This window comes from Electrophorus electricus, chromosome 1, assembly GCF_013358815.1.
Source record: "Electrophorus electricus isolate fEleEle1 chromosome 1, fEleEle1.pri, whole genome shotgun sequence".
In the NCBI taxonomy this organism is placed as follows: Eukaryota; Metazoa; Chordata; class Actinopteri; order Gymnotiformes; family Gymnotidae; genus Electrophorus; species Electrophorus electricus.
In genome coordinates this window covers 939,990-959,693 of record NC_049535.1, presented here as the reverse complement: position 1 = coordinate 959,693, position 19,704 = coordinate 939,990, and the positions used below count along the sequence as shown (strand labels likewise).

General features: G+C 45.3%; 2 protein-coding genes across 2 annotated transcripts in view; one reads left to right on the top strand and one right to left on the bottom strand.

The window, feature by feature from the left end:
- The window catches only part of pde3b (phosphodiesterase 3B), a 44,480-nt gene extending 34,294 nt beyond the window's left edge, over nucleotides 1–10,186 (bottom strand). Inside the window, exon 1 of the mRNA XM_035529309.1 lies at nucleotides 9,171–10,186. Within this exon, the coding sequence (XP_035385202.1) occupies nucleotides 9,171–10,067 (897 nt within the window). The 5' untranslated portion in view covers nucleotides 10,068–10,186. The remainder of the gene's footprint in view (nucleotides 1–9,170) is intronic.
- A 956-nt stretch (nucleotides 10,187–11,142) lies between these two features.
- copb1 (COPI coat complex subunit beta 1) lies at nucleotides 11,143–18,977 on the top strand. The gene is made up of 22 exons (XM_027007487.2): nucleotides 11,143–11,249; nucleotides 11,867–12,020; nucleotides 12,144–12,373; nucleotides 12,460–12,629; nucleotides 12,857–12,971; nucleotides 13,070–13,162; nucleotides 13,321–13,458; nucleotides 13,544–13,663; nucleotides 13,746–13,853; nucleotides 14,050–14,196; nucleotides 14,655–14,803; nucleotides 14,981–15,077; nucleotides 15,388–15,548; nucleotides 15,656–15,776; nucleotides 15,897–16,124; nucleotides 16,334–16,513; nucleotides 17,069–17,213; nucleotides 17,311–17,430; nucleotides 17,508–17,653; nucleotides 17,806–17,895; nucleotides 18,132–18,287; nucleotides 18,672–18,977. Exons 2-22 carry the CDS (start codon nucleotides 11,930–11,932, stop codon nucleotides 18,729–18,731), a joined length of 2,865 nt encoding a protein of 954 aa, XP_026863288.1. The 5' UTR covers nucleotides 11,143–11,249; nucleotides 11,867–11,929; the 3' UTR covers nucleotides 18,732–18,977.
- The last annotated feature ends 727 nt before the right edge of the window (nucleotides 18,978–19,704 follow it).

The following is a 19,704-nucleotide window of genomic DNA, read 5'->3' as shown; positions in this document are numbered from 1 at the left end:
CATCTCAGCGCTAAGCAACAGCGACGGTCCAGAAGTAAAACTTGGCTTTTTTTCCTGTAGTCACACTCTCGTACGTCACTGCTTAGTGACGTCAATGTTATATCATTCCACATGGCTTCAGAGCGAGAGAACGTGACAGTTGAGAGGCGCTCTGCTCTGCCGTTGTGCTGCCTCTCACGCACATGCACGCACACGCGCGCACACACACACACACACACACACACACACACACACACACACACACACACAGGGTCTCTTGCTTGTTCTCCCCCTCTCTACCATCAAATAGTCTGTTAATGGCATTATTAACCCTACATAACTCCTCAAACAGCTACATAACAACTGGCTACACATGAAGAGTGAATGGAGCAGTGATCCAACTCCAGATGCACAGCGGCAAACACACTAAAGATAACTAAAATATCAAAACTCCTCAGTGTGCCTTTATGAAACAGGCCTAAAGAAAAGGCACCACAGTGAAACATTTTTATTTTCGCTACATTAGAAAAGAGACTAATACAAGACAATAAGTTGGAAAGGGAAGAATATTATCATTTTTTGGATATTTTAGGGCAAACATGTTTTATCGTTTATAAAACAACAGCAATCTGTATATTCAGACCCTCCACCCGCACCCCATTTCAGAAATGTTTGTATAAAATAATGTATCGATGTTAATAATTGGCACCAGACACGTCGTTGCACTGACGTCACCAAGCTGGTGACGTCATCCCAGGGCTGGGTCAGCAACAGAAGCAGCAGGCTGAACAGGGAGGCTGACAGAACACCGCAGCCCGCTAAAAACGCTCCAACATGCAGTACTGACATTACCGACAGCGCTCAGGTCAGGGACAGCGCATTCTTTACAGGAGCCTGAAACAGAACTCTAAGCATAACAAACTCTCTGGGGCAAGATGCAAACTTCGTGTTGGAATTTGTCTTTCTTGTTTAATTAGTAATTATTATTAATTTTAGCATTACAATTTCCACTTGTTTAATTATTGATGACAAGTGCAAATTCTAATACTAAAATTAATCATTAATAATTAAACAAGAAATTCCAATGGTAACGTATGGAAATGAGCCTATAGTGTTCGGGAACCAAGTTCCATGGACAAAAGAAATAAAGACAAACCCTCCATCATGGAAAATGTGAGGGTAAAATATGAGGAAAGGCATTGAAACAAAACATGTCCCAGTGCAACATGGTGAGCGTGACGGATCAGGTCAATAAACATGCAAAAAATACTGAATTCATTATGCTAACACCCTCCCTACAAATTTAAATGAATGAAAATAAAAAATAAAAAATAATGTTTTCCAGCGAAATATGTGAAATATGTTTCACAGCGTTTTCTTTTCTGTCTTTATTTGCATTGCAAATAAAATATTAAAGGAGTTAAAATCTTTATGCTTGATGTAAATGATACTGCAGTAAAGTGTGACTGTCTTAGTGAGGACTTCTCCTGACACCCTGTAAAACCCAACAAGCGTGTGTGTGTGTGTGTGTGGGGGGGGGGGGGGGGGGGGGGGGCTCTATAACCCTCTGTACTCAAGCTCCTTTTGCACTGGTATCAAGAATTAGAGCTGGTACATTTTTTGGTGCAGGCTCTGACAGCATCAGTGCACTACACGTGCCCAGGAGTCCACAGGCAGGACGGAAACGAGGCACATAGCAATACACAGCCCAACGCTCCTCGTGGAGGTGGTTCACATCGGAAAGGAGCTATGTGAATAAAACAGAACTTTGGTTGAAAAGAAAAACAACACTATTAAGTGATTATTATGATTTTTTCAAATTATGTTTTCATCTGGAAGCAACTGCAAGATATTGTAACATGCCGCAACAGCCCAACGACAGGACACACACACACACACACACCACTACAGCCCAACGACAGGACACACACACACACACACACACACACACACACACACACCACTACAGCCCAACGACAGGACACACACACACACACACACACACCACTACAGCCCAACGACAGGACACACACACACACGACTACAGCCCAACGACAGGTGTAGTTTGGATTGCAATCCTCCAGCATGTTAAGACAGGAAACTACGGTCTGCAGGCTCCATAAGTAGGGCAATTCCATCCTGCAAACATCATCTTGCTAACAGATATTCTGTTTACTTTAATGCAAGAAGGGGTTGCAGTATTTTGGCCACAATGACTTAACTTATTTTTCCTATAATGAAATATTTATGACATTCCCACTCCATCTTTGCAACTTTGGAATCCTAAACAGCTCCCATGTTTCAGGCTTGCACACAGCGCACTGCCCATTCCACATGGATTAGGCTACTTCATGTTCCTTTCTTCTCGTGACGTTTTTGCCCACTACGGACGTGTGCTATATAAGACAAACCAGACAACAACATTTCTACAGAGAGATGCTCTCTGTGTGCATGTGAACACAGACAGAACAGATTTGTTTTCTGTGTGTATGTGAACACACAATTTTCCTGTCTGGTAAACCCTAAATACACATATTTTTCATCCTTCATATCATTGATTATCTAAATAGATAGCAGAAGCTTTAGGACCAATGTCTTTCTTTCAGAAAGTCATTATTCATTTACATTTAACTGACACTTTTATCCAAAGCAACTTACAGTTATGACTGAGTACAACTAGAGTAAATGAGGGTTAAGGTTCTTGCTCAGGGGCCCAACAGTGGCAACTTGGCAGTGGTGGGGCTTGAACCAGCAACCTTCCAATTACAAGCCAAGTACCTTCACCACTGAGCTACCACTTCCCTTATTCAGGAAGTCCAGTGTACACCTGAACATTTGAGCTGGCACCATAGGGACCGTACTGCTCTTCTACAATCTCACACGCTCCCCATATGAGCAGAATGCCACCTAACAATGAGGATGCCCCTCATTAAATCAACCCAGTAAAGCTGGAGAGATGACCCTGCCCACCCACTTCCATGGATCTCCAGCCATTAGGAGTGTTAGCTGGAATGGGACAGAACTTCAGACCATGTTACATCATTTTCATAAGTGAGTGTAATCATGGCTTGCCCTGTGACTCCTCCCTCTGAGTCTGCCCACATTTCTATCTTTATTACATATGTAACAATAGCTTACAGTTTGTTGCCAGGTTTTAAACTGCCTTATATGGCTTGGTGGTTTCACACATTTTATTTGTCAAACTCATGCTCAAGTCTTGTAACATGTGATTCCCCATCTATGCCACATCACCTAGAAAGAGGAGGTGCTACCATTACAGGAATCCCCAGAGATCCACGCGTTGGAGCACCTGTAGCGTTACATATATAAAGGTTGTGCAGCCTGCACAAGGCTACCTTGCCTTCCCAAGCAAAGAGTGTCTGTTCCGCCAAGTGGCATGTCTCCCTATCTGACACTATCGTCCTATGCACACACACACACACACACACACACACATGCACACACGAGACAGTTCATCTTGTATAACCAGTTTCGCTTCGTGACAGAATTACATGACGGAAAACAACCGCACCGTTACAAGTAGATGTTTGTGTACAGTCTAACAGTCCTAACACATCACTTTGACCAACTTTCCCCAGCACTAATGTCACCTAAAAGCCAGTGATACGACAGCTGGTAACAAAACACCTTTGGGAAGTTGAATCGGAATATCGGAAGAAAAGGAATCATTACTGAGTTCAACTGTACAGCTCATGATTCTAAAATTGAATAAGCTTCTTTCATGGTAGACAAAATTAAAATGAAATGATATAGAATGAATAAAACCCCCCTGAGTCACAGAACAGCCTCAACTGCATTTTGCACTGTAACATTTTAACCTCTCAGGTTGAGTCTCTACCGCTACTCCTTGCCACTCCAGCATTTAAACGGCGCAAACGGCAATGTTACTATAATGCAATAATAGTAGCTACACAATGACCCTTTAATTCACGGCGTACCAATCTCCCAAGACCACCATACAATTAATATCTCTAAAATAGTCCTACTGGAGGGCCCCTCATACTCCCACCCACGTTATCTGTCCTCAGAACAGGGCACATAGCCACACCTCCTGCTAACCGCGTGGAAAACGACCGGCTGATGGTGGTGAAAACTGCAGGCCTGTATGTTTCAGCTTTCTGCCCAGAACATAACGCACGTTTCAGAGTTATACTGGAGGAGGAGTGTACGCAACATGTGCAGCAGGACAGATATCCAGCACAAGCTGCACCTTCTCCACACACTCCGGCCTCCTCCACACTCCACAGGAAAGCAAGATGAAAGACTTTCTCACTCAGACATTTTTAATCATGAGGTAATGCTGATGTGGTAATTTCATAATTTAAACAAATGTTATAAGATATATGGCCTTATGATTTACGATACAAGTACATCTTGGTACACATGTATCTTTAATAGACTTGTATTCTATGTACCCATGCAATACAAAACATTCGTTTGCATAAGTACCAGATCTAAAAGTCTAGGCCCAGGACTAACCCTACTAAGATTAAATAGTTAATCTTGGAACAAATTGTACGTACATCTACCCATCTCTTAATTTTAAACTATTAAAAATATGCATTATATTCCTGTATGAAGCAAACTTTCTTTTGTGGATTAAAGTAAAAAATAATAATAAATGTTTTTTAATAGTAGACAAATTTTGGGGAACTCCACAATATCAAAACAAAATATGAAAATGTCCCAAACATGCAAATGTCAATACATTTTGAGGGCTGCACTCAAACAGGGCATGGCTCCTGGCACAACATTACTAACCATTACAAACCTGGTCCGTATTCCCTTCAACTTTCACCTGTGGAACACCTCCACCCTCCTCTACAACACCAACACCACTACCAAGAGAGCTCCATGAATCAGGAATACATTACAGAGGTCTTCCCAAATCTGTACCATCTTGTGTATGAGAGCATTCCTTACTGAGGACATCTCACGTCTTTAAGGATCTTACTCTCAGAAAGAAAATTAATTTAGTTTATCTAAATTCATTTCTGATACCTGCACAAACTTCCAGGATCCTAAAACCAACACACAACATTATATTCACTGGTGACTATGTCCAGCCACCCAGCAGAGAGACACTGCAAGGGTGTATCTTGCATTATGAAGTCTTATTTAGAGATGTATTGGTGCTTTTTGCACTTCTGGGTGCATTTTCTCCATGAGCAATGTCTTCACCAGACTGCAAGCAGATCTTGGAGACCGAATTATGAAATGGCCACGAGTCAGAACTCTGCGTTTCTACATTTGGAAAAAATGTTGACACAACAGAATCACTTGTGCAGATTAGTTTATGGCTTGTATGTTTTAACCTTAAGTATAAAACAAATAAATGCAAAAAGGCTACCTCTTGTAACAAAACATGGTGCACTATTGTGATTCATTTTCAATGCATATCAGACTGTTTGGTGCCAAACATCTACTCTGCTCTGCGGGCAAAGTCCATAGTAACAAAGTGGTATTAACACACAAGGTAACAATATAATACTCTCTCAATACAGCGCAGAGTGAACAGAATCTTATGAAATACACAAAGAAGTTTTTCTTACCCAGACGTTACTTAACACAAATTATACATACACCTTTGGGTTACAATAAATTTCTCTTTACTTGAAGAAATGCTTAAAACAATGGCAGAAAATGTTTTATATATTGCATTATCATCAAAGCAGATTGTGGCATAACCATCACTGATATTGATCATTTATTGCTCCAATCATGACCACCAGGATCTGAGGACAGGGGAATGAAAGGGTTATCCTTGTATGACAAGAGATCAGAGTCACTGACCCTGACCCTGACCCTAATGCTGACCCTGACCCCAACACTAACCCTAACACTAAGCCTCACCCTAACCCTAACCCTAAGCATAACCCTACACAAGCCAAAGCCTCCAGGTGATACAAAATGTTGAACATAATCTCAGTCAGGATGTCGGTGTGTCCAACGTACCCTTTCTTGTAGAAAGTATGACAAATATCCTACAATAGATGAAAACAGATAATGGCTCGATTCCAAGACCTGTGAAACGGATGTGTCTCCTGTATCACTCACACCATCCATAAGATCATCCCAGTGGAAGTACTGCTAAGACAGCCCAGAAATACAAGAACAAATTTATCATCCAGCCCAAATATCATGGGAAGGTTTAGGGTTAATTCTAAAGTCTCTAGACAACATTATTTAAGAACTTTACACAGAGTTGCACAGCAGAGGACAGCATTATCTTAACTCACTCACAAAGCAACCACCGAGTTCACATTTGTATCCAAGCTAAACTGACAAAATAGCATCAAGTTCGACAAACCTAACAAAAAAATTCCTGAAAGCCCATTTTATAATCCTGAAAGCTCAAATGTTGAGTCATTTCTTAGTTACTGCAGCCTGCAAAATAAAAAAAATAAAAAAAACAACAACCCCCCCCCCCCCCCAAAAAAAAAAAAACAACTCACAACCTCACAAGATCCACTGCACTGGAACACTTTGCCCATCATATCCCATCACCTGGAACCCAAGTAGGTTAACAGTGCTAGAGTATTCATATTAATCTCAAACTATGTAGTGTTTGTTCTCCAATAATACAGGATCCCACAAAATGGAAACATTTTCCTGCTGTCTAAAGCCCCTGCTAGTATCAATCCACCCGTACCCTTCTGCCTACCTACACAAACAAACAGAAGATTGTGAGATACATGTTGCTTCTACGTCCTGAACTACGAGCCGTCCTACACACAAAGTGTAACCATAGTTCACTTCCAGGGGTGCCAATGCTGGCAGGAATTTCATTCTTAAAAAAATTAAGGGACAAAAGATTTCACATGTGGGGAAAGATGATTCTAAATGCAACTGCACAAAGGAATTCATTTCCTGGTTAAAACTTTTAGGCCCAAAGGCAAATTCTCTTTAAATGTGTTTGTGTAGTGTCATTCACTTAACTGAATTTGTTCAGTCATAAATTATAATATAAATAATATTCATGCCACAGAATAAACTAAACCTTTTTTGTGAATTACCTCAGTACTTCATGACGCACATTAGCAACAAACAGTATGCCCGGAGCTCAACTTGGAGCGTTATTTTGCAAGCAGCAAGACAAGCTGCCAGTCAGTCCATCACCCCTCCAGCATTAAAGACACTCTGGGTTTTGTTATGGCTTTATGTGATTTAAAGTTCCCTGCCACATAAACAGGTCAGCCAGTCTGGCGGCTGCAGAGATGGGCACACCTTAAATGCGCCATACACACAGCTCAGCCTGTGATGAGCACACGGCAGTCGCAGGTGTTCGGGCTGCTTCATACACTACACAAACGGAGACGTCATGAGACCATACGTGAGAGAAAGCGCCGAACAGACCACGACCACAGCATCCGCGCAATAGAGCTTGTCAAACACGGAACGACTGAACAACACTATTAAGCTACTACTCAAGAAATAAAGGGACAGAGGCATAAAAACAAAACACGCAAAAACATTTTAAACTCGTTTAATTTCGATCACCACAGAATAAGAGAATAATTATTATTGGTTAATAATGACTAGCTACTGACACCAACCTAAACCTATAGAAGCATGGGAAACGGAAGAAAAGCCAGCTGCCAGAAGAAACCATGACAGACACTTTCCACACTGCCAAAGTATAACCTGTAGAAGAACTGTCACACCACAGTAAACATACTGGCCTGTTCACGTTCAGTGGGGTTTTGGACCCTTTAGGTTGCAAAGTGTTGACACGTGACTTCACGCAAGGCATACGCAGCATACCTTAATGCAAGACATATTACACAAGTATGGAACTGAATTACAGTGTTTTTTCTGAGAACTCAAACAAAGACTAATAAATGCCTGTTATAAAACATTTTAAGCGCACCAGCAGAAGCAGAAGACAAACAATAAACACTTTTATGAAATACATGAGATTATTTCCGACATGTGCTCAAAGCATGATGACTTATGTCATTTCCTCTTCTTTATCTTTGTTTTTTGTTGAGTGTGTGTCCAGTTAACACTGTCAAAGTTTCAGTCCCTCTGAGTAGGTGTGGAACTGTACTTCAGATAAAAACTTAACACAGCCTTCCAAAAAAAGGAATGACGCAAACATGGCTTTTTTAAATTTTACACACACACACACACACACACACACACACACACACTTGTTCAAGAGTTCATGAGCATGCTTGAAACAGTGAAATCTTGCTGCCATGTAAAGCTTACAAACCTCTTGGAGCAGATTATAATCAAACCCACATCACAGAGCTTCACTACACACGGGGAGTGTGAAAGCACTCCGAGTTCACCGACACGTCCCATCAGGAGCCGGGCCCCTGCCCACTCGCACAGCGAGTGTGAAAGTGCTTCGAGTTCACCAACACTTGCCACACTCCTGCCATGGCTGGCTGTTTGAGTGTCTGCCAGCAGGTTTGGTGACCTTGACTCTGATATTCAAACATGACCTTTGACCTTAGCCAGTGCTGACTTCATGGGTGAGGCAGGGTCAACTTTCTCTAATACAAATATCAGCAGTTGGTATATCCAGAGCACAGAGGTCACACAATGTGTAGAGGTGAAAAATCAACAGCTTTTTTTTTTTTTCTTAAACATAACTTGGTCATTAATTTATATGTTAGTTTTTTTTTTATGTTAATACCTGTCAAATGTAAGATTGGGCTGTGAGCACTAAACATGTCTAATTCTGAAACAGGCCCGTCCTACATTAAGTGCCTCACTGTAACACAGACAACCCAGACAACATTTAAACAGGCATGTAGAATAGCTTTCTCTCATCCATTTAGTGGTTAAAATTACTGTCTGTGTTTTCTAGATCTTGTGACATTCTCCTGTAAGCGTGCATACAGGCAAAACTTCAAAAAGGCTCAACACTTGTGCACTGGCCAAATTTTCCTCAGTGTTTTATACACAACCCAAAAACAATCTGTATTGCTCTTAACTTTGAACAAGCAAAATAGGTTATAACTAAAAAATTAAAGTAAAACGCATGTCCCTTTGGAGTGTTGACATATTGGCCCAACTTTAACATCATTTACTAAAGGCAATTACAGCAGAGGAGCTCATGACAACACTCTTACGAGGGTTAAATAAAAAACAGAATCTGTAACCGCGGTCATGCATTGATAAGCTGTACAGACACACATGAGGTGTGGGAACCATACCTGTTCTCTGGAGATGCATGGTAAAGACGGTCTCCGGGGCATCTTACAACTGCCATAGTAGCTGCTTGACGTCTCTCCCAGAGACACGCAGCTGGACCGTCTCCGAGGTCTGATCACAGGCACTTTTTCCTCCGAGTTTGATATCCTGTTCGCCGTATCCCTTGGTGGGTAATAATGGTCAAAACACAGACCCAAGAAAGAGCCCGAGACACCGGCCATGCACGCCAGCGCAGACCTGAGACCTGGGGACAGGCAGCTCAAGCTGGTGAAGGCAACGAGCCACACCAGGCTGGCAAACACCAGGATCAGCACACTGTGTTTGAGTTTCAAAGTGGGAACCAGAGTCAGCAGACCAATACAGCCCAAAACGAAGAGCAATCTGCCCACCATTTGCATCTGGTGTTGGTCGTCTCCCCATTGCAAGACCCGCAAAACCATGAAATCTCCCAAGAAGCAAGACACAGGAAGGGACACGAGCCAACATCCACTACGTTCCCTCTTTTTCCTTCGTAGGTAAAAGGTTAAGAAGAAGTACGCGCAGCCTATGCTGAATAAAGGACTGACGGACTGCGAGAAATGAGTCAGAAAAGTCCGCAGCTCAGAAATGATGCGATCACTCTGAGAGATGTTAGAGATTGAAACAGAGAGCGCAAGAACTGCGAATGCGCCCGCATAGATGGCAGAAGCTCGGAACAGCCTGGAGCTGCGAATATCCGCACTGCCAAGCCTGCAGGCGTTCAGCAAAACGCCTTTGTGGTGGTCTTGCTTTAACGGGGTGACGCAGCCCTTCGCGTAGCCGTTCCTGGAGCTGTCCGTGGCGCCGTGGTGCCTGCTCCTGGGGTGCACAGCCTCTCCCTCCTGCGCTCCTTCACGCGCTCCTTCACGCGCTCCTGCCATGCTCTCGCTAGCGGCGCCTCGGATTCGCGTTAAACTTTCATTCCTCCTCGAGAGCGAGGACACCCGCGTGGCGACGGCAAACGCGCTCGAGCACTTCGCCCAGGGAGGGGGAAAAGAAGGTGAAGTGTTGTTGTTTTCCTAGCGCAGACGAGCTCGAGGACGCCGCCTACACGCGGCTGTTTGCAACAATGGAGCCGGACACGCGCTCTGCAGCCCCGCGAGGCAAATAGCGCGCATCAAGAATTCACGAGTTCTTTGTACTAAGTGACATATTCCACTCTCCGTTAATTTACACATATACGGGCTTTTTTGCATTACATCTAAAACGCCGCTATATTTTAGGTCTGTAATTAGCTCGCTGCTCTGCAGGTCTTCCTGCTATATCTGTAGGCGCTTTGGGGTTTCGACTCTATAAACTGTTGCATGGACCATTTGTTCCTCATCACGCAGCCAAGCAGGAGGCACTATATTTCTATTGTTTTAATTAAACGGATGTAAATGTGACTGCGTTCCTAATTAATATACATCGTTCATTTTGGTTAATATTTGACTAGTTGACTGGGCTTCCCATGCCATAATATATTTCAGATTTGCTTGCAGTATATGGACTTAAAACGTCTATTTGGAACATCATTTAACCAACTAAACACTACTGAACACTGCATTTATGTAAATTTATGACATTTATTTTCGCCAATTTAGCAGACGCTCTTATCCAGAGAGGAATGAAATATGACTGATAAAGATTTCTGGATGTGTTGATTTTTTCTATACTTTTACTGGGCCTTTACGATGTCTAAATGTGTAGATGGGCTTAAAAATGCGAAATCAAACGCATACGTTTGTTGTTAAGAGTCAAATAGGTCACGTCAAGATCCTAATCCTAATATTTAAAAACTAATAGCAAAAAGCTACCTTTACTCACAACGCCTAGCAATGTTTCAACGCCAATAGGAATGTGATCTTTCACATGGTTAGAACAAAGCTTTTATTTCATCCCTAACTCTTCTGAAGACTCCGCCTTCGCTGTCTCTAATTACTCATGCGCGTTTCTGTCCCTGCTCGCTGCCCGTAGCGCTCGTGCGCCCAGTCAGGCTGCTTCCACGTCACGCGCCAGAGACTACATCAACCGCGGACTCTCAGGAGAGAAAAGAGCAGAAAACAGCGACAACGGCCATAACGGTAATAATGGTCATAACGGCGCCGTACCGGAGTCACGTTTTACTTGTGGCTGTGTTATTGTTTTCAATACAGACAAACGGAGAACTGCGTGTTGACTCTGTCGCTGTAATTGTCCACGTAGGCAGGTTAGCCAGGGAGCTAAAATAAGCTAAGCTAAGCTAAGCTAAGCTAAAATAAGGTAAACTAAGGTAAAATAGCGTTAACTAGTTACGCATCTCCGGAGTGTCGAGGTGTTGTAGGAAAACCTTAGCCATGTTTCTAGCTTTAACGAGATTATATTCATATTAAATACGAAGATTTCCCTTTAATCGACTGCACTACTGTGGAAACTCCGGAGTAGCTAATATCGGCTAGCTAGTAGTTGGCTCTGTCTGTATATTAACTACTACAGAAAGTTCGCGACATTTGTGACACCCAGCACGGGATAATCCTACACTTACGTCTGTTAAAGACAAAGCAACGAACATTTTTTAGAACTTGGTATATGTTATGACCTAGGTAGATGTATAACGATCCAATTAGGCGACTGTGTTGTAGCTACATTAATTAAGATTACAAAAAATAACAAATAACTTTAAAACAACCTGTGCGATTTCTGTTTTGCATTGTCATTTCAGGAATTCTGGTAACCCTAGTTAGTCAGGGGTGTCTTCTAAAGGGAAGAGGATCTGCCTGACACCATGACAGCAGCGGAAAATGTGTGTTACACCCTGATCAATGTCCCTGGTGACACGGAGCCCCCCTCAGAAGTCAGCCTCAAAGCTGATTTAGGTAATCAGGTGCTCTTTGGTGATGCAGAAATGTGCCAGTTTTGTCGTCTGGTTTAGTGTGAGTCCGGCTGAAGCCCGGAGGAGTGCACTGAGTAGTTTTGTTTTTTTTCTTTATATAAAACAGAAAAGGGGGAGATTAAAGCAAAGACAGAGGCTCTGAAGAAGGTGATCATTATGATCCTGAATGGGGAGAAGCTTCCAGGCCTCTTAATGACCATTATCCGCTTCGTGCTGCCACTCCAAGACCACACCATCAAGAAGCTGCTCCTGGTGTTCTGGGAAATTGTTCCCAAGACGACTCCCGACGGCAAACTGCTCCAGGAGATGATTCTGGTTTGCGATGCCTACAGGAAGGTACCTATCTTGTATGAGCAAAGAGTTCCCGATAGACATGTGTGTTTCCAAAGATCTGACAATTTCCATGCATTTTGAACTCCCAGGACCTGCAGCACCCCAATGAGTTTATCCGTGGATCCACGCTGCGCTTCCTGTGCAAGCTGAAGGAGCCGGAGCTTCTGGAGCCGCTGATGCCAGCCATCCGTGCCTGCCTGGAGCACCGGCACAGCTACGTACGCCGGAACGCTGTCCTGGCCATCTACACCATCTACAGGTCTGTTTCTGTGGTGGGATTGGGCTGCTGGGAGGGAAGCAGCTTTATCCAGTTTATTTTGAAATTGAGTTTATTAGGTCTCCACTATAGGAGTAGAAATTCTTTATTTGTTTATGTTGGGGAAAGTTAAGGGGTATATCTGGATAAATAGCAGGACTAATGATATGAGCAGCATTTTTGCAATTAGTTATTCTTTTTTTTTTGTTTGTTTGCCATTTTTCATTTAGAAACTTTGAGAATTTAATCCCTGATGCTCCAGAGTTGATCCACGACTTCCTTGTGAATGAAAAAGACGCCAGCTGCAAAAGAAACGCTTTTATGATGCTGATCCATGCTGACCAGGTACGACCGTTGGAAAACTCTCGCCCACCTAACAGTTGCGACCATCATTCTCCAAAAGCTTTTCCACAATCTGTTGTCCTATTCTGCCCCTTTTCCAGGACAGAGCCCTTGATTACCTGAGCACCTGCATTGACCAGGTGCACACGTTTGGAGACATTCTGCAGCTCGTTATTGTTGAGCTGATCTATAAGGTGAGATGCATCCATTTCCCTAAAATGTTACTTGTTCCGTGAGTGTCTTCCGTGCACCAGAAAGCACGAGACTGGTTGGCGCTGTAGTTTTCCCTGGTCTGGGAGCGGAGTTCTTTGGGCGTTTGTCCCCGGTGTGTGACCCTGTGCTACTGATGCAGGTGTGCCACGCGAACCCCTCTGAGCGTGCGCGTTTCATCCGTTGCATCTACAACCTGCTGCAGTCGTCCAGCCCGGCCGTGAGGTACGAGGCTGCCGGTACTCTAGTCACCCTGTCCAGCGCTCCCACAGCCATCAAGGTACTACACAAACACCCGCCGAAGCCATGTTCTCCATCAGACTGCCTGATGCTTCTATGGTCTCAGTAAAACCGGCTCTTCCCAGGCTGCCGCTCAGTGCTACATTGACCTGATCATTAAGGAGAGCGACAACAACGTCAAACTCATTGTGCTGGACAGGCTGATTGAACTGAAGGAGCACCCCACTCATGAGCGTGTGCTGCAGGTACCGGGGCAATAGGCCAGCAGGGCAATAGGCCTGAAGGGCAGGGGTAGCAATGTAGCTGATGGCTCACTTTTGCCCCCAGGACCTGGTCATGGACATCCTGAGAGTCTTGACCACCCCCGACCTGGAGGTCCGGAAGAAAACGCTACAACTGGCCCTGGACTTGGTGTCATCCCGTAATGTGGAGGAGGTGGGATGGTGTGGGCTGCACCCCACACTTTAGCCTTTTTGTCTGTTTCATGAATCCCTGATGGTGAGAAATGCAGAAATGCAGGGATCAGTAAAGCATGTTCTGTGTTGTTCAGTGTTGTGACGGTATGCGGTTATACGCTGCTGCTTACACACGTCTGCTGACCAGCCTCTGGGTTTGTTTGTATTTTCTGCAGTTGGTCATTGTGCTGAAGAAAGAGGTGATCAAAACCAACAACGTAACAGAGCACGAGGACACGGATAAATACAGGCAGCTTCTGGTGCGAACGCTCCACTCCTGTAGCGTGCGCTTCCCTGACATGGCTGCCAACGTCATCCCCGTGGTGGGTCCATACCCGCCTCCCTCTCTCTCTCTCTCTCTCTCTCTCTGTGTCTCTGTGTGTGTGTGTGTGTGTGTGTGTGTGTGTGTGTGAGGATTATAGCAGAACTGTATTGGTGTTTGTCTTGTTATTCTTTCATATGTTGTCCCTGTCCTACAGTCAGACTTCATGGTCTGCTGGTTGCATTGACCTTCCATGGTAGGTTTTGTAATTATGGAGAGTGAATTTAACCAATCAGTTCAGGACATTTACCTGTCAGCCTCATCAACAGAGAACATTGTTCAGAGTTACTTATGTTGAGGTTTATACAGATTGACTGATGTTATGGGAGCTGACATAAATCTTTAATTGTTTATATGTCTGCATCAGTATTAAACATTTACTCCATATAACACGTGTCTTATAATTGACCTACATAGTTGCTCATGGCTGTCTGTGTGTGTATGTGCGCGCGTGTGTAGCTGATGGAGTTCCTGAGTGACACTAATGAGGCGGCAGCAGCAGCTGACGTGCTGGAGTTCGTCCGTGAGGCCATCCAGAGGTTCGACAACCTCCGACCTCTCATCATCGAGAAGATGCTGGAGGTCTTCCATGCCATCAAGACGGTCAAGTACGTTTCCCTGTCCGATTTGCTCCTGTACCATCGAAGTCTTTTTATACACATGCGTTTCTTAATCTGCTTTACGTCAAGTTCTGCCAGTTGTTATGGAATGATCCCATGTTGCGGAGTTGTTACGGTGTGATCATGTGGATTTGCTTTTAAGTGTGGCGTGTGTTGTTGTGGTAGGATCTACCGCGGAGCGCTGTGGATTCTGGCAGAGTACTGCAGCACCAAAGACGACATCCAGAGTGTCATGACAGAAGTGCGCAGGTCACTCGGAGAGGTGTGCCAAACTTGCTCGAAATTGTCTAGATCTGCGTGCTGTCTTTTCTGGAATGTTCCCTGCCTCTGTTTCACCAGTTACCCCATGGGCCAGTCAGATAACCTGCTCTAAGCAGGACTGCCCATGTGCGTTTACTCCCTGACACAGTATACATAACTTCAAGTGTAGAGTATGGTATGCTTCAGAAACTAGTCTTACCTGGGCTGTAAATCACCGATGCTTCCAGTAACCTGTTTTGGGGATTAATCAGGGATTATGTAGTAAATTAGCAGATTATTCTGATCTCATGTTGAGCAACTCGCCCATCTAGATTCCCATTGTGGAGAACGAGATAAAGAAGGAGTCTGGCGAGGTGAAGAGTGAGGAGGAGGTGAACGTGGCACCTGCCCAGAGGCTCGTCACCGAGATGGGCACCTACGTCACCCAGAGTGCTCTCAGCTCCTCGCGACCCTCCAAGAAAGAGGAGGACAGGTGTGGTTTGCCGTGTGCCCCTCCTCCCTACCCGGGACTCGGTCCCACGCATCCGTCCCCCATCTGAAGGACCTGCACTAGTGCTGACCTCTCCCTTTGTCCTGCAGACCTCCGCTGAGGGGTTTTCTCCTGGATGGAGACTTCTATGTCGCTGCCTCTCTTGCAACGACACTGACCAAGATAGCCCTGCGTTATGTAGCCATCGTTCAAGACAAAAAGAGGCAGAATGTGAGTGGGTGTCACCCGCGACCTCTCTGGGTTGCTGTGAGAACCAAGATTGCGCTTCGGCTCTCTGACCCCCTGCTCTCGCTTTCTCCCCCTTTCTCTCTCTCTCTGTGCTGCGTGTAGTCATTCGTGGCGGAGGCTATGCTGATCATGGCCACTGTGCTGCACCTAGGCAAGTCCTCCTTGCCCAAGAAGCCCATCACAGACGACGACGTGGACCGCATCTCGCTGTGCCTCCGCGTGCTCTCCGACTGCCCGCCCCTCATGAGTGACATCTTCAACCGTGAATGCCGTAGGTCCCTCTCGCACATGCTGGCCGCCCGCCTCGAGGAGGAGAAGCTCTCCCAGAAGGTATGCATGCTGGCTCCTCCCCAGAGCCTGGCCACACATGCCCCCACTTTCTCCTGTCTTGTGCGGTGTAGGACCATCTATTCCATTCATTTGCACTCCCCTGGACTGGAGTTTACATATGGAACACTGGGAAAATTTTAATTTGGGAAGTTGCCTTGTGCACGGCCACTTATTTTTAATTGATTTCCCCCCCCCATTTCAATCCACAGAAGGAATCGGAGAAACGTAACGTGATGGTCCACGCAGACGACCCCATCTCCTTCATGCAGCTGACTGCCAAGAACGAGATGACCTCTAAAGAAGACCAGTTCCAGCTCAGCCTGCTGGCTGCCATGGGCAACACACAGAGGAAGGAGGCCACCGACCCCCTCGCCTCCAAACTCAACAAGGTACCTCACGCGGGAGCCGCCTTCTGCGTTTCCGCCCACCCTTTGACTTTGGTGCGCATGCAGAACGCGACGCGTACGGTTTGGCCACCGGGTGGCGCTGTAATCCATCTGAAGTGGAGCCGATGGGTTAGGCAGGGGCTTCCTGCACGTGGAGATGTGGTACAGACGTTTACAGTTCATTGTATTGAGGACATGTAGACATGGTCAGCCGGGGAACAGTGAAGAGAGCAACTAATTGCTGATGACTGATGTTTGAGTTGAATCGGTCTGAGACTGATTACTAGTGGAGTAGATGAGATCAGACCTGTAGGTGGCTAAAACTCTTCCCCCTATACGTCACTATAGTTTTTCAGTAATTATTTGGATTGCATTAATCTAGAAGGATAGTTGTTTTAAGGAGAATCAGAGCCTGTTAGTTATAGTTATTTATAATTTTTGCTAAATGTTTATTTCAAATATGTCGGCCATGTCTGGTTTCTAGGTTTTCTGTTTTCTGACATCTTAATATTCCTGCTAAGTCACTCTTTTTGTCTGGTCTATGGTTCTCCTCTGCAGGTGACACAGCTGACAGGTTTCTCAGACCCGGTCTACGCTGAGGCCTACGTCCACGTCAACCAGTACGACATAGTGCTGGATGTACTGGTGGTCAACCAAACCAGTGACACCCTCCAGAACTGCACTCTGGAACTGGCCACACTTGGTATATATTCCTTTCCTCCAACCAGTGATCTTCTCCTTGTTGCATTGCGTTATTTTGGTCAGATGTAAATTGGTTGGAATTCCTGCTGATGGTGCAGGTGACCTGAAGCTTGTGGAAAAACCGTCTCCTCTGACGCTGGCACCACATGATTTTGCCAACATCAAGGCCAACGTCAAAGTGGCCTCCACTGAGAATGGCATCATATTCGGAAACATCGGTAAGGCTCTTTTGTTGCATGTCAGTTGTTGTGGGTGTGGGTGTTGGTGTTTTGATACTGATATGTGTGTGTGGCAGTGTATGACGTGTCTGGGGCGGCCAGCGACAGGAACTGCGTGGTGCTCAGTGACATCCACATCGACATCATGGACTACATCCAGCCAGCCTCCTGCACAGACGCAGAGTTCCGGCAGATGTGGGCGGAGTTTGAGTGGGAGAACAAGGTATGAGCACCACCCGGGGTGGGCGTGCGTGGCCGTGGCCTGTTCCTCGGGGGTGGGCGTGTCCACCACCTGCTCCTTTGGGGCAGGAGGTTGTGGGTGTGGCCTTTTTGAAGGAGAGTCTGACTCTGTTTACTTTCCCTTCTTTTGTAAAGGTGACGGTCAACACCAACATCACCGATCTGAACGAGTACCTTCAACACATTCTTAGTTCCACTAACATGAAGTGCTTGACTCCAGAGAAGGTGAGGATGGAGACCGGAGGTGATCCCTTTCTCCGAGACCGTGTGCTCTGTCCTGCGCTGCGATGTTCAGAGTTAACGCTCTTTGGTGTGTGTGTCTGTGTGTGTGTCTGTGTGTGTGTCTGTGTGTGTGTCTGTGTGTGTGTCTGTGTGTGTGTCTGTGTGTGTGTCTGTGTGTGTGTCTGTGTGTGTGTCTGTGTGTGTGTCTGTGTGTGTGTCTGTGTGTGTGTGAAACCAAGGCACTGTCTGGCTTCTGTGGCTTCATGGCGGCAAACCTCTATGCACGCTCCATCTTTGGAGAAGACGCTCTGGCCAACGTCAGCATTGAGAAGCCCATCCATCTGGGTCCGGAGGCACCAGTGAGCGGACACATTCGCATCCGGGCCAAGAGCCAGGCAAGAACCCTGCGCCCCTCAAATACCCTTCCAACTGACCTTTCACCATTTACATCAGGTTTTAAAAAGCTAGAATATACTTTTTTTTTCCGTAAGGCTGGATGGATAAAGTGAAGGGCTGGAGGTTGGTTAGAATGAAAGGCAGCACGGCCTGTGAGAGAGATTTACCGTAACGTCTGAATTAGTGTGTGTGGAAGCGATTGTACTGTGAGCTAATAGGAATCCTTGGTGAAGGTGACCGCACTAGGGCACTTTATCTGCTCTAATCTAAGTGAGTCACCTTGTGGTTTCTGGTTTATAATTCTCACTGAATCTTAAACGCACAGCGTTGTGTGTTCCAGGCAGTGGTTTTTCAGCTCTCTTCTCTTCTGATTCACTCTGTAGGGTATGGCCTTGAGTCTGGGTGACAAGATCAACCTCTCTCAGAAGAAGACTGTCTCATAAAAACAAACCGAGGTCACGGTGGTGAAAGGGAGAAGTGACCTGGTGGCACAGTGGTGATCTCGCTGTCCTCCATCTTCGCACTCGTGTCCTGTACACGCAGCGCTTGGTGAACCGTTCCCGTAGTCCCCCTGAAGATGTGCAAGTGGGTTACTTAGCCTTTCTGCCCATGAAACTATTGTCTATCACTCACAGAGGACTGAGTCCTCGTTCAGCTGTAAACTCTTTCAATAAACATTGCTCCACGTAGACCATCTCCGTCTCCTTTGTTGGGTTCCTGTGGGCCGTACAGACGTGGTACGTGGTCTTTTACATGGACTAGCCAAAGACTGCCCCGTTACCACAATAAACAGACACTCACTCTCTCATTCTCCGGTTTGTTTTTTGGAAAACCCTAGAATTTGTAGAATTTCATATGAATTTTGAAGAAGGTCCTGTTCTTCAGATACATCAGATACAAAAACTTTGTGTGCACGTTCCTATTCTCAAAGATATTTTGGACTGGTTTAAAGCAACGGTTCCTGTGGATGTCCTTGCACACCTAGTTGCTGGTCAGAGCCTGCCCACCACTGTAGCGACAAATGTACTGTACATCTTCATAGTTGAGTCAACATTTTAATTCTGTGACAGGGATGAGGTGAGTGAGAAGTGCTGCTTCCAGCTTTATTCCCGTTGCCATGGTTTTTTGTGCTGCTACTGTAGTAGATTTTTTATCAGGAATGAAAGGGTCAGAAGAAGTAATTAACAAGTAATGTGACTTTTACTGTTCTGATGCTCCACCCCTTTCTAATCTCCTTGCTGTTTAATGCTCCAGCCCTTCATTGCCTTGCGGTGAATGCGCCGCCCCTTCCAATGTTCTCACTGTTTAGTTCTTCGCATTCTCCTGGACTTCTGCGTGCCACTTCTACTGCTGCAGGTGGGTGTTTGGAGTCCAGCCCCAGGCAGAGGTCTCTCTCTGATGGCTCTGATCACCCAT

Excerpts from the sequence above, each read along its gene's own strand:
- copb1 (XM_027007487.2), top strand. The coding sequence starts at position 11,930 with ATGACAGCAGCGGAAAATGTGTGTTACACCCTGATCAATGTCCCTGGT. Across the intron at positions 12,374-12,459 it reads TTTGCGATGCCTACAGGAAG|GACCTGCAGCACCCCAATGA; the intron begins GTACCTATCTTG and ends TTGAACTCCCAG. Across the intron at positions 14,197-14,654 it reads CTGCCAACGTCATCCCCGTG|CTGATGGAGTTCCTGAGTGA; the intron begins GTGGGTCCATAC and ends GCGCGTGTGTAG.